Source organism: Antennarius striatus, chromosome 14 (assembly GCF_040054535.1).
Source record: "Antennarius striatus isolate MH-2024 chromosome 14, ASM4005453v1, whole genome shotgun sequence".
NCBI lineage: Eukaryota > Metazoa > Chordata > Actinopteri > Lophiiformes > Antennariidae > Antennarius > Antennarius striatus.
In genome coordinates this window covers 18,166,200-18,180,131 of record NC_090789.1, presented here as the reverse complement: position 1 = coordinate 18,180,131, position 13,932 = coordinate 18,166,200, and the positions used below count along the sequence as shown (strand labels likewise).

Genomic DNA, 13,932 nt, shown 5'->3' with positions numbered 1-13,932 from the left:
AAAAGATCGTTAAAAGGTGAAACTGATGAACTGAGGCTTATAAAGTACAGCTAAGAGAATCAGTTCAGGATATCCGTGTGGGTTTTTTTGTTTGTTTTTTTAATTTTTTTAATTTTATTTTACTGTAGTAATCCCAGTAGGGACATTATTAAACTATTAATTATTATTATTAAATTATGAATTATTAAAATATTATTATTTGGTGCAAAGCTTTTGTTATTTATCAACATGATGTATTCATTTGGGTGGTTTGACTGTCATTCATGATTACTGACTGGCCTTGAATGTGTGTGTGTGTGTGTGTGTGTGTGTGTGTGTGTGTGTGTGTGTGTGTGTGTGTGTGTGTGTGTGTGTGTGTGTGTGTGTGTGTGTGTGTGTGTGTGTGTGTGTGTGTGTGTATTCTAGGGACCTCGTGGTTTGCTCGGCCCTAAAGGTCCTGCTGGAATCCCTGGACCTCCTGTGAGTAAAACCAGTTTCACACCACACTGTGTTGATGTTAGATATGTAATAGAATAATTATTATAATAATTAAATAGTTAGAATTATGGAATAGAATCTGTCCTGAATGACTCCCATGAACAGACACAGACAGAGATATTCAGGAATCTAAAAATGCTCTGTTCTCCTATAGTACTCTCTCTGATTACCTCAAAAATCAAATTATTATCCAAACTATTAAATGGAAAAGGATCAATGAGGAAAGTTTTAGCAAAACAAACATTAAACATTCAGTTTGTTGATTTGGATTCTCCTCTGGTTATCCTCTCTTCTCAGGGTGTACGAGGAAATGACGGGCCCCATGGTCCTAAAGGAAACTTGGTCAGTAACACAAGTGATCGGATGTGTTGTCATCTCACTTTTATTGTATAAATAGAAATAATCACCTTTCCGTACTATAATTACCTTTCTGTACCTCACTACGCCATGCTGTATGTTTTTCATCACTGTTTCTTGTTTTTCTGTCTCTCAGGGCCCCCAAGGAGAGCCAGGACCACCAGGGCAGCAGGGAACCCCAGGAACTCAGGTGAGACAGAGGACACCCAAACACACCTGTGATGCTGACAGCTATCAATGAGCGATCAGGAGCTGGAGATCACTTGAGCATCATTTGTTTTGTTTTCATGCAGGGAATGCCAGGACCCCAGGGGCCCCTCGGACCCCCAGGAGAGAAAGTAAGAAACCAAACATATAGTAGACAGACAGACAGATAGATAGTATCAAGTTGTGTTAATAACATGTCTTACACCTGTCGTTCTCGTTCACCAGGGTCCCACAGGAAAACCTGGTCTCCCAGGAATGCCAGGCGCTGACGGTCCTCCTGTATGTTTGTGTTTTTGGGTTTTCTTTCCTTCTATCTGTGAACTAAATAAAGTTCAATCAACCAGTGCTGAGACGTGTTTCCTGATACTTTAACTCTCAATTTGCTCTTCTCAAGGGTCACCCAGGAAAAGAGGGGCCAACTGGTACCAAAGGAAACCAGGTGGGTGTCAGCCAGAAGCAACCTCATCTCACCATCACCTTCCTGTGACTCAGAGCTAGACTCACATATTGTATTTATTAGAGAAGGGAAATCCACACTGATAATACATGAAGGTATTTCCTTCTCTCTTTGATTTTTTTTTAGGGTCCCAATGGTCCCCAAGGAGCTATTGGCTATCCTGGCCCTCGTGGTATCAAGGTCAGTGAGATGATTTCCTGTTGCTTTGCCTTGTAGAATATTTTATGTTCTACATGCAAAAAACAAGACCAACAAAACATAAATATTGCTCCACATCTCATTGATTTTGAAATATTTTGTTTGCAGGGAAGTCAAGGAATCCGTGGACTGAAGGGCCACAAGGGAGAGAAGGTGAGTTATTCCCTTCATCGCCGTCTCAAGAGATATCCTCTCTTCGATCTCAGTTGAATAGTGAAGCTGTGTGTGTAATTCACTCACAATGACAGATAATATGTAGAAGAAACAGAAAAGGTCATTTTCTTGAGGGGATTTGAGCTTAATGTTCACTGACACTGAGTCTGAACTGTGCTCCTAGGGAGAAGATGGCTTCCCTGGAGTGAAGGGAGATTTTGGTGCCAAAGGAGAGAGGGTAAGATCGCGTCATTAGTAGAAAAGATGTGTGTTGATTGATTAGCTTGTCATTTGTATTGCCCTCCATGTCTCCTACTGACAGGGTGAGGTCGGAGTAGGAGGACCCAGAGGTGAAGATGGTCCAGAGGGGCCAAAGGGGCGCGTCGGACCCCCTGGTGAGCTCGGCCCACTTGGACTTGTTGGAGAGAAGGTACAGCCTGTTGAATCAGGACTATAATTGCCTCTCGGTAACATCAGACACGTTACTAACATTCTGATACTCTGGTACAGTTACCTGTTCCATGTACTGTCGTGTAAAGTGAAGGACTCATAAAACGGATCATTTGCAAATTAAGCAAGATTTTTTGCTTTCCTTAAAAAAAGTATTAGACTCCATCCTTATGGTACATAAAGCAGTAAATATCTACCCTAACCCTAACTCTCTTTTGCTAAAACATGTACATGTGCACGAGGTGACGTACTTATGTTAAGTACCTGTACCGATTATAATGCATGCATAATTAATTATTAAATTTGATACCTGAATGTGACCAAATATTAGATTTGATCCAAAATGGTTTCTGGGGTTTTTTTTGCATGCTTGTATAACAATCACATACCTCAGTTATTGTTCATGAATCTTTCAGATAATGACATGCATTTGTTTTAAAAGTCTATAACAATTTTCATAGTATTCAAACAAGACAAATTTAAACAATGTTTTCTGCGTATTTTCAGGGTAAACTTGGCGTCCCTGGACTTCCTGGGTATCCTGGAAGACAAGGCCTCAAGGTAAGAGAAAACGATTTACATGTTCCTTCAGAAAGACGTGTCTTGAGAGTTGCTGGGCCTCTGTATTATATGTAACTGTTAATATAAAGTTGTGGATTTGTGTTTTTAGGGATCAATTGGATTCCCAGGATTCCCTGGTTCAAACGGCGAGAAAGGAACACGGGTAAGTTGATGTCTCTGTGGAAGATTTCTGCTTTAAATAATCAATATTAAACGATATGAGCCAGAATGATGGATCCTGTAGGCTAATAATATCCTCAGCATTATAGTCAGTAATGTGCTGTTCATTAATACATGACTGAATCTTTATTTTTTATTTTTTCAGGGTCTAAGTGGCAAATCAGGACCAAGAGGACAAAGAGGACCAACGGTAGCTTTTCACAGCCGTTCACTAATTCTTTTAAGACCATTTTGCTCAGAGCTTGAGCAAAAGGCATTTACCTATCTTTTGCTCAAGCTGATATATAAAAACAAAAATATGAATTTGTGGACTTTTAAATGACAGTACTACTGCTGCAGATGAACGATGACAGGTCTTCACCAGTGATGCTATCCTGTTTGTGTCCATCAGGGCCCCAGAGGGCAGAGAGGACCCAGGGGCGCGACTGGGAAGCCCGGAGCAAAGGTTTGTCTCATCATCATAAATTCATATTCTTAGCGTTGAAATTGTATATACAACATTAATTACAGTTATAATTCTCAGGAAAATGACCAGTAGTAGATATGGCTTATCATTAAGTCCTGTGTATTCAGAGTTCCACACTTAATAATAACTTTATACTTGCAATGTTAGGGTATTATTATAATATTATTATTATTATTATTATTATTATTATTATTATTATTATTATTATTGTTAATATTTTTAATATTTTTTAATTTTAATTTAATTTTAATTGACAGTAATTGAATTTAAATTAAATAAATTTTATTTTTATTTATTTATTTATTTATTTATAAATAAATGTATTTTTTCTTAAATTATGGTTATAATGCTCAGGAAAATGACCAGTAGGGGAAAGACTGTCTTGTCTACACAAAACGTGGGGGAACATGCCATCCTCTAAGGATTCTCTGTTGTTTACAGTCTCATTGTTCTCGTTGTTTTAGGGAACGTCAGGAAGCGATGGCCCTCCTGGTCCCTCTGGAGAGAGGGTGAGCATCTCCTCCTGGGCTGCACATTGCCAGAGCTTATATTCATATCTTTTACTATTATAACGGGGCTTTAAGTGGGTGTTTCCACATTCTAATATGCTTCATTCCATCAAATGTTGTTGTCCCACCAGGGATTGCCCGGGCCTCAGGGAGCGAATGGTTTCCCAGGACCAAAGGGACCTCCTGTAAGAAAACATTTGATCCTGTTTTCTCAAAGACTTTGTTGATACTGTACATGTTTAATCCTATATTGTCTTGGGTCCCCTCTCTTGTTGGGGCACCTATGATTGATGATTGTTTCATTCACTTATGATGAGTGTTTGATATGTGCTCACAGGGACCACCAGGAAAGGATGGGCTTCCCGGACACCCCGGGCAGAGAGGAGAAGTTGTAAGTTATATTTTGCTTTTCATGTTTTTTTTGTCTTTCACACAATTAAAAATTGTTATTCTTGATTATTAAATTGAATTTTTATTTTTATTTTTACCATGATCCCAGTCATTGCTTTCCTTCCAGTCAAATGTTCAACATCCTAAATGAAGAAATATCATACAGACAGAGATTTTTGTTTTGGCACCCTTTGGAGACAAATGAATTCTCAATCAACATCTGTTATCTACATATGTAATTCAGACTGTGATGAAGGTTATTTGAATTTGTTGGTGTTGTTCAGGCCTGGATTGTACACACATTAACTTCTTTCGACAGTCTTAATGAAGTTCAGACCTGAGTGGATTTATCGTAAACTGAATCTCTCTCCTCCAGGGTTTCCAAGGTAAAATGGGTCCACCTGGACCTCCTGGAGTTGTTGGACCTCAGGTGAGTTTTTACGATTGTGGTGCATACTTTTTAGAGTGAACGGCATCGGTGCCATAAAACACAGTTTGACTCTTTTATTTTCTATAATATTTATTCATATTTATCACCCTTGAACTTTGTTTTCGCCTATATAACCTCCTTTCTACCCGTCTCTGCCCTCTCCATCCTCCCCTCCCAGGGCCCATCGGGTGAGACTGGCCCTTTGGGTGAGCGTGGGCATCCTGGACCCCCAGGTCCACCTGGAGAGCAAGGACTTTCTGGTCCCTCAGGGAAAGAGGGTACCAAAGGAGATCCTGGACCCCCTGGTGGTCCTGGGAAAGATGGACCACCAGGACTGAGAGGCTTTCCTGGAGAGAGGGGACTGCCTGGAACCCCAGTGAGTGTGACCCACAGACATATAGAGGAAGATATCTGAAGCTAGACTATTTGATGACATCCCTGACATTGTTATCCTGTAGGGTGAGGTTTGACTGAACCCTCTCTTGCCTTCTTTGTAGGGAGGTGGAGGGCTCAAAGGAAGTGAAGGACCTGCTGGACCTCCTGGACCTGCTGTACGTTTATGTTTAAAACATGTGTGGCCAATCTTCTTCCAATGATAAGAATTTTATTCAGGAAACTATTCATAAACATGATGTAAAAAGTCTCTTTACTGTTTACTGAAATTGCCATGATTAGCAGGTAGAAAGGTTTTTTAATTCTGTATGAGAAAATTATAATTTAATTTCACTTAATTTTAGTGAAATAATTATTTTGTTACAGGATGTGGTTGGTGTTGGTGCTTACTTGCTCTAATAGGGCCTGATCCTGTATTGTATGTTTTTAGGGGTCCTCTGGTGAAAGAGGGCAACCTGGTACTGCTGGACCTGTTGGACCCCCTGGAAGACCGGGACCTCAAGGGCCTCCTGGACCCGCTGGAGAGAAGGGAGTTCCTGTGAGTGAAGAATAGCATCTAACGTCTCACTGTGCACAAAGATGGCACCTTCCAGCCAAAGAAACCCGACTGAGCGTCAGCTTTGTCCTTCTCTCCTGTCCAGGGCGATAAAGGTCCCCTTGGCCCAGCAGGACGTGATGGAGTCCAGGGTCCTGTGGGTCTACCTGGACCTGCTGGATCACCTGGAGTACCTGGAGAGGATGGTGACAAGGTCAGCCCTTAAACAAAAACCAGTTTCAGACCCATTCATCACTTTAAATACAACAAATCACTTATTGAGTTGCCACAAAAGATGTGTGATATTGTGAATTGTGTTTATTTATTCCTTCTTAGGAAGGTTGATTATCATTCAGATCTTTTCATCAATTTTTTTTGGTATTGCAGGGTGAGGTTGGAGAGCACGGTCAAAAAGGTGCAAAGGGTGCTAAAGGAGAGCATGTGAGTGGTTATTTTAGTCACTTATTGTGAGTTGAAATTGTCTTTCTGATATTTCTCTTTTATTTACTGATGTTTGTTGCTTATTGTTGTTGGTGTTGACAGGGTCCTCCTGGTCCACCGGGGCCCATGGGTCCCGTCGGTCAGCCAGGTGCTGCTGTAAGTTCACACTCAAAGACTAAAGGAGAGTTGACAGTGTCAGCTGGTCCTACTGGTTTCTGATGGGATAAACTGGGTTCTAGTTTCACAGGTTTAGAAATATTGCAAACATTCATTGATTTGTACAAAACCAAGATTTAACATGCATAATAAAGTGTATAAAATATCCATTTAGCTATAATTTTGTTGTATAACACAAAAGCTACATATACTCACAAACTGGAGATTAAATTATCTAGTAAATTACATTTAAACTGATCTGATTACTGGAATAAGAACACATTAAGTCCCCATCATGAGTAAATGGGCACAATGTTTTCTGCTAACTTATTGGTCTTTACCTGTGTTTTTCTTCTTCTGTGGTTCAGGGTGCTGATGGAGAGCTGGGACCGAGGGGCCAACAGGGGCCGTTTGGAGCTAAAGGTGATGAAGGATCCAGAGGATTCCCAGGAGCCCCTGGACCCATCGGACTGCAGGTATAATAAAATCACAATCCTCACCTCAGAGGGGAAGTCTGTTAATTCTTCATTAAATCATAGGACTTTGTTTAAAAGCTCTAAAACAAATGCTCTTTGAGTGTGACCATTTGACACCAACGCAACAACAGATTTGCCAGTGTGTGTGTAGGTGTGCATGTGTGTGTGTGTGTGTGTGTGTGTGTATGATGTGATTCCTGCAGATAACAGTCTTCATCTTTAATAACATATATCTATATTAAATTACCTGCAGAAAGGACAATTAGATTAATTATTTAGATTATTAACTCTCTTCGTTACTAGATTACCAATCCAGAGCTCTGTCACAACCGTCCTCCAGTGGAGTCCAGTTTCTTCTATCATGTTGACTTTAAGCTGCCTTGATATTTCCAGAATGTTACAAACCAGTCAAATTAAGATTATCATCTAAAAAATGCAGATTTAAATTTTAGACGAAACAAAGCACTGTTGATTCAAGACCAGAGTTTTGTTGCCCCGTGCTGCCTTCCCTTTCTGTTCCGTTGAGATACCAATGCACCATAAGGGCCCCTGACCTCAGTCCATTTAAGAACAGGATACCAATGGCCACACAGATGTGTGCTGTAAATTTCTATGTATACATATTTATGTAGATTTATATCACTTTTACATATATATAAATATGTACATAATAAGCAAAACAAGCTGTTGGAGTAACTTTCATATCTGTCCTGTAGGGACTACCAGGACCACCAGGCGAGAAAGGAGAGACTGGCGATGTTGGCCCTCTGGTGAGCTTCACCAGTTTATGACACAAGTCATAGTGACTCTGACTTATTTAGTAACTACACAGTCATTAATGATGTTGTAATGTGAGTCTCTTCTCGGTTGTAGGGTCCTCCAGGCCCTCCTGGACCCCGTGGCCCTGCAGGGCCCAATGGCGCTGATGTGAGTGTTTAGTTGTTATCCTCTGACATCTAATGGTAATCAAGGCATTGCTGTAACATTGAATGTCATTAGAAATTTAAATTAGTTTATAGTCACACAGCATAGTTTGGTACAAAAGGTTTTATCAAGCTGCTAACAGGATAACTCTGATTTAATGAGGGGGTTCAACTATTGATCCTGTGTGTTTTTTTAGGGTCCTCAAGGTCCACCTGGTGGTTTGGGTAATCCTGGACCTCTTGGAGAGAAGGTGAAGAGACAAACACACCTGAAACATTATTTCTGCATGAACTAGACCCAAAGAATTCCAGTTTAACTTGACCTGACAGCTACTGGTAACGCTGTGTGCTCCATAGGGAGAACCCGGAGAGGCCGGACCACCAGGGATCGGAGGAGAGCCGGGCAAGAAGGTGAGTGAACAGCTAGTTATCTCCTTCGTCTCCATGCTGTGCCTTTGATGATTGATCAATAACATCCATGTGTTCTTCTTGACAGGGTCCTCGAGGAGAGCGTGGAGAAAAGGGAGAGGCCGGCCAACCAGGAACCGCTGGACCTACAGGTGGACGAGGACGGCCTGGAGATGATGGACCAAAAGGAAACCCTGTAGGGCATCAAAAACCCAGCAAACACACACACAATGACATGAACCTTAAATTATTTCCTCTCAATAAGTGTATCATGTTGTTGTTGTTGTGTCTAACATCAGGGTCCTGTTGGTTTTCCTGGTGATCCTGGTCCCCCTGGTGAAGTTGGACCCAGAGTGAGTGTTCTTTTTGTCATCATATCAATTCTTTATTTTGTTGGATGTCATAACTATGTAGTACACGTTTCAGGTCAGGGGTCGTCTTGTGTTTTTTTGCTGAACTAGAAGGTAAACCACTAATCCAGATCTGCTTCACTTCAGGGTCAAGACGGTGCCAAAGGAGAGAGAGGAGAAGACGGAGAACAAGGAGAGTCTGTGAGTCAACGAAGCTGCAAAGCAACTTTATGAATCAAGTGTAATAATAATATCAGCATTTACAGTCTGCTTCCTATTGCAGGGCTCTCCTGGACCTCCTGGTGAGAATGGGCCTCCAGGCCCCCTAGGAAAGAGGGTAAGGTCACTGTCCTGGTTTGTAACGTGTTCATATTCTTACCTCACCATCTTGTGTCGTCTCCCTCATTCCATGACGATCACAGACACATTTCACGCGGTTTGAAGGTACCAAACAGTATGGATCAGTACAGAAAACAAAAATATAGTGATGTAAATAATGTAGGAGGTAGTGAGATTCTGTGTAGGACTGAAATCGCCATGGAGTCCCGCTCAAAGCTGACTTTTCAGCTGAAGTCTCAGCAGTCGTCAATCCTCAGCTCTTGTAGTCTACATGTCAAAGTGTCCTTGAGGACAGTATTTATGGAACAGGAAGGGCATCTGGTGCGTAACAAATAACAGACCCAAAATGCTGATGGAAGGCAATCTCAAATTGGGAGCAGTTGAAAGAAAAAAAGGGCTCAAACATGCTTCTTCTTTGCTGCATCTGAATTCATGCAGCATCTTAAACATTTCCATAAGAGGAAAACATAACAAAACATTACATAACAAGTTGTCACCTTGACATTTCCTCAGGTAGTCCTGCTCTGTTTGAGATCCACATCCGTGGTAGATATTAAGTGACTGCCACTAAAGGCAACATGCAACAGGGACTCACTTACTAACACTCAGTTATATAATTAGGTAAATTTTAAATTTTGAGGAAAGGATTCAGAAATTTACAATAAGTTGTGTTAAAAATATTCATTTAAAATCTAGGAAATTTGGTGTATTTGAGGACCAGGCATTGTTTATACTGCCCATTAATGTTTTTTCCCCGCTTTGATCCATTTTTCTGTTTTCTTTTACTGTTATTGGATGAAGTATTTTGTGTAGTTTGTGTAGTAAAGAAGTGGACATGAGTTAAAGGTACATATGGTAGCATTAACGCTGCTTTGAAAGTTTAAATTGCAGCAGTCGTCCTGACGTAACGCAGTTGATCTCCACCAACAAGTCCTTTAACACACCCAAGTGTTGAAAAAATTTACTTTATACTAGCAATGTTATCTGTCCTTACTAGTATATATCTGATAATGTATGAGATTTGAAATCTTTCGTTCATTAGTTCTCAGCCGTTTATCCAGCTTGAGCAGTTAGACAGACACATCTTGTGGTTGTTAATGTTCTGGTATTTGTTTTATTTGCAGGGCCCTGCTGGAACAAGAGGACCAGAGGGACGGCAGGGAGAAAAAGGAACAAAGGTGAGCAGCATTTGATGATAAAAGATTACACACACATCTAAAGAAGGTGCACATGCTTGAATGACTGTACATGTGCTCATAGACGTTTAACAACAAAGTTGTTCATGTTGTCACACAAAGAATAAAACTTCCATCTGGAAACATTTCTACAGTATCTGAGATTTCATTTATCAAGCATACTCTAGCTCAGGGGTGGTCAAACTGTTTGACTGGTGGCTCACACGGTTCTGTAATCTGACAGGAGGTCCAGCTGAGGAGTAGACAGAAAAAGTGTTTATTTGTACTAACGCAAATTACATTTAAAAAACATTATTTTAGGGGTTTTGACCTTTAACAGGCAGAAAAGCATACATATGCAGGTCTTAGTGTGTATTGTATAGTTTACAAAGCCTAGACATCGCCCACGGGCCGTGGTTGATCTAGATTGTGTTGGGATAGGGATTATGTATTGTCATTGTGTCACATCATCCAATTGCAACTCTTGTTATAATCTACAGGGAGACCCAGGTGCTGTTGGCCCCCCTGGGAAAACTGGCCCTGTGGGCCCCCAGGGTGTACCAGGAAAACCAGGAACAGAAGGTCTCCGAGGACTTCCAGGATCAGTGGTCAGTAGAGGGTTTTTTTACTTTCTTTGTGTAACTACAAACAAGATGATCTCCTGACTAACAAGTGTGTTGTATACAGGGTGTGATCTACGCTTGTTCATGTGTTTCTAATGTCTTCCAGGGTGAGCAAGGTTCTCCAGGATCTGCTGGGCAGAAAGGACCACCCGGACCTATCGTAAGACGTATTCACGTCACGTTCATGTCTGTTTCGGTCCTCCAACTTTCTGCCTCCCATCACTCCCGTCTCTTCTTTGTCCTCATAGGGTCCTCCTGGTTTGCCCGGCCTGCGTGGAGACCACGGTGCCAAGGGAGAGAAGGGACACCCAGGTCTTATCGGTCTCATTGGACCCCCAGGAGAACAGGGAGAGAAGGGAGACAGAGGTCTTCCTGGGCCTCAGGGATCTCTTGGATCAAAAGGAGAGTCTGTGAGTCATACCTCCTTCACGTGTGTTGGATAGACACCAACTACCATTATTCTCAATGATCAGTACAATCACATTTTCTCATGCTGGACATATTTGTGCTTTTTAACAGGGGATAGCCGGAAGTACTGGACCCATTGGACCTGCTGGTCCTCCTGGTCTGCCTGTGAGTGTTTAATCCCATGAACATGATGACTCATTATATTTTCCTCTTTTGTACTCCATTTAGTACTGTAGGACTTAGTGCTAAAACCTGAATGGACAGTCATCATCATTCAATTACATCTTCCTATCTTCAACAGGGTCCTCAAGGTGTCAAAGGAGCCAAGGGTTCTGCTGTGAGTATCCTTTAAAATTCTTTGTGCCAACATGTCAGTCATGAAAAACATGTAGTAATGATGCTTGAATCTTGTCGCTCTGCATTTAGGGAGGCTCTGGTCCAAAGGGAGAAAAGGGTGTACAAGGACCTCCTGGGCCTCCTGTAAGTACTCCAACTTTTCACCAAGTAAGTACTCCAACTGGTTGTTTTCTGTTTTGTTGGACTAAAATTCCTCCTTGGTTTCCAGGGTCCGCCTGGCGAGGTCATTCAGCCTCTTCCCATCCAAAGGAGTCCTAAGTCCAAGCGTTCCATCGATGCCAGCCAGCTGCTCCCCGACAATGACCCCGACATGCCAGCGTCTGACGCCACTGGCACTGAGTTCCTGATGGGCAGTGAAGGCATGGAGGAGATCTTTGGATCCCTCAACTCACTTCGACAGGAGATCGAGAGCATGCGTTTCCCCTTGGGCACCCGGGACAGCCCTGCCCGTACCTGTCAAGACCTGCACCTCAGTCAGCCGGACCTCAAAGACGGTGAGGACATTAAGACAGTCGTTAGGGCCATGTGAGATGACCAAAGATGTCGTAGGACCAGAGGGACGTTGTCTTGCATGTCATGAAAAGGTTGACATCACAAAGACTTCCTGTTTCTCATTTCGTGCTGCCGCTAAGTTGATGTGAAGAATGTAATTTGTGTCATAAGAAAATCAATTTAAGCTTAATAAAGAAACCTTAAAGTATTAAAAGAGAATGTCATCCTCTGCAGGAGAGTACTGGATCGACCCCAACCAGGGCTGCTCCAGAGACTCCTTCAAGGTCTTCTGTAATTTCACAAATGGAGCAGAGACGTGCCTGTACCCCAGCAAGAACACCAACAGGGTCAGTCCTCCCCATTATCAAGCCAAAGCACCTGAGAGAATGTTAAGAAATACATTACAATGATAGCCTTTATTTATATTTATAATAAAAACAGTAAGATTTCGCCAATGGAATAGAAACTTTTGGACCAGGTTGTTCTAAAATGGTTTGATTTACACATGCAAGTTGTTTTTATTTGTTTATTTGCTCAAACTTTGACATATCCACGGTGCAGCGGTCGAGTCGTGCACCCATCTACACACTCTACACACTTTCTTGCATGTCTGCTGCATTTCCTACCCATTAAATAAAAGATATGCAAAAATAAGATTTAACAAATATCCAACTAAAATTGTTTGTGACATGTGATAGGTGAAGATGAGCTCCTGGGAGAAAGAGACTCCAGGATCCTGGTACAGTCAGTTCTCCACTGGTAGAAAGGTCAGTAACCTTCTCTGACGTGACGGCTGGACGGGAATCTTTCTTTAATTCTTAGATATACCTCATGTCATCTCTTCTCCTTTATTTCCCACCTTCTGTTTTTCTTGTCCTTCCTCTACATCCCAGTTCTCCTACATAGACTCTAACGGCGAGCCTGTGGGTGTGGTCCAACTGGGCTTCCTGCGTCTCCTGAGCGTCCAGGCCCATCAGAGTCTCACCTACCACTGCCACCGCTCTGTGGCGTGGTCCGACCGCAGTGCCAAGAACAACCACAACAGGGCGCTGCACCTCCGCGGTGCAAACGAGGAGGACCTGAGCTACGAGACCAACCCGTACATTAAAGCCTTGGTCGACGGCTGCTCTGTGAGTGCACATGATCAAACCCGACTGTCGCTATAGCTCACACGATTCTGTGGCATAACGATGGTTGATAAATTTTATTTACATTTTTTGAATACTCTGGCTCTTTACCCATCCCATCATACCATACTGATAAAGGGATAGTGCTACGGCAGGAAGTACAGCTTCATCCCTCGCATGTCAACATCCTGTTTCAGATTACATTAAATTTAAGAGGGTTCCACATGGAGGTCAAAGGTCACTGTAACCTTTGACCTTACTTGGTGAAAAGTTGTTTGAGCTATAACTCAATAATTTGTTTGACAGTGTGTTAACATAAGTGCTAACAAGACAAAATAATTTAGTGAAAACATTTTATTTCCAGAAGGTTAAAGGTCAGTTTAGTCTAGTCTAGTTTAGATTAGTTTACTTTCGTTGATTCTTTTCATTTGTTTCTGGGTATTTGACATAAATGTATAGTTTGCCTTCGTGCAATCGTGCATCAACACTCGCGACTTCACCTCATCGCGGATTTTTGGTAGGCAGTCACGTGATACCATACGCGAATTTGATTGGCTGACGGCATCCAGAAGTGTGCTACTCTTTTGTGAGTCTCGGCCTTCAGTGAGACACAAAAGTGCTTTAAACGGTCGATAAGAGTGTGGGAAATCGTGATACAGATAAAAGGTGGTTTAATATCAGTATCAGTTCAAATTGCTATAAATAATAAGATAAATAGTTTGTCGCTATATTGTGGAATTTGTTAACCACGTGTGGTTCATAGAACGCATTAACCGTGAAGAACGAGGGCACACTATACACCAAAAAAAAAAAAGGAAAATGAGCAGAAAGAAGAATACTCTAATTTTATCTGGTCCTGTTTTTCAAGAAATTAATTCATCATTGCATAAAATG

General features: G+C 41.7%; 1 protein-coding gene across 5 annotated transcripts in view; it reads left to right on the top strand.

The window, feature by feature from the left end:
- The window catches only part of col11a2 (collagen, type XI, alpha 2), a 43,543-nt gene that overhangs the window by 26,581 nt on the left and 3,030 nt on the right, over nt 1-13,932 (top strand). For all 5 annotated transcript variants that reach the window (XM_068332317.1, XM_068332315.1, XM_068332314.1 and 2 more), the window contains 44 exons: nt 406-459; nt 775-819; nt 971-1,024; nt 1,128-1,172; nt 1,267-1,320; nt 1,436-1,480; nt 1,625-1,678; nt 1,805-1,849; nt 2,034-2,087; nt 2,172-2,279; nt 2,807-2,860; nt 2,970-3,023; nt 3,186-3,230; nt 3,432-3,485; nt 3,971-4,015; nt 4,147-4,200; nt 4,353-4,406; nt 4,782-4,835; nt 5,014-5,211; nt 5,333-5,386; nt 5,659-5,766; nt 5,870-5,977; nt 6,151-6,204; nt 6,307-6,360; nt 6,729-6,836; nt 7,553-7,606; nt 7,710-7,763; nt 7,957-8,010; nt 8,117-8,170; nt 8,256-8,363; nt 8,467-8,520; nt 8,665-8,718; nt 8,801-8,854; nt 9,981-10,034; nt 10,532-10,639; nt 10,761-10,814; nt 10,903-11,064; nt 11,174-11,227; nt 11,364-11,399; nt 11,489-11,542; nt 11,628-11,913; nt 12,146-12,258; nt 12,610-12,678; nt 12,805-13,041. In XM_068332317.1, the coding sequence (XP_068188418.1) occupies nt 406-459; nt 775-819; nt 971-1,024; nt 1,128-1,172; nt 1,267-1,320; nt 1,436-1,480; nt 1,625-1,678; nt 1,805-1,849; nt 2,034-2,087; nt 2,172-2,279; nt 2,807-2,860; nt 2,970-3,023; nt 3,186-3,230; nt 3,432-3,485; nt 3,971-4,015; nt 4,147-4,200; nt 4,353-4,406; nt 4,782-4,835; nt 5,014-5,211; nt 5,333-5,386; nt 5,659-5,766; nt 5,870-5,977; nt 6,151-6,204; nt 6,307-6,360; nt 6,729-6,836; nt 7,553-7,606; nt 7,710-7,763; nt 7,957-8,010; nt 8,117-8,170; nt 8,256-8,363; nt 8,467-8,520; nt 8,665-8,718; nt 8,801-8,854; nt 9,981-10,034; nt 10,532-10,639; nt 10,761-10,814; nt 10,903-11,064; nt 11,174-11,227; nt 11,364-11,399; nt 11,489-11,542; nt 11,628-11,913; nt 12,146-12,258; nt 12,610-12,678; nt 12,805-13,041 (3,369 nt within the window). The remainder of the gene's footprint in view (nt 1-405; nt 460-774; nt 820-970; nt 1,025-1,127; nt 1,173-1,266; nt 1,321-1,435; nt 1,481-1,624; nt 1,679-1,804; nt 1,850-2,033; nt 2,088-2,171; nt 2,280-2,806; nt 2,861-2,969; nt 3,024-3,185; nt 3,231-3,431; nt 3,486-3,970; nt 4,016-4,146; nt 4,201-4,352; nt 4,407-4,781; nt 4,836-5,013; nt 5,212-5,332; nt 5,387-5,658; nt 5,767-5,869; nt 5,978-6,150; nt 6,205-6,306; nt 6,361-6,728; nt 6,837-7,552; nt 7,607-7,709; nt 7,764-7,956; nt 8,011-8,116; nt 8,171-8,255; nt 8,364-8,466; nt 8,521-8,664; nt 8,719-8,800; nt 8,855-9,980; nt 10,035-10,531; nt 10,640-10,760; nt 10,815-10,902; nt 11,065-11,173; nt 11,228-11,363; nt 11,400-11,488; nt 11,543-11,627; nt 11,914-12,145; nt 12,259-12,609; nt 12,679-12,804; nt 13,042-13,932) is intronic.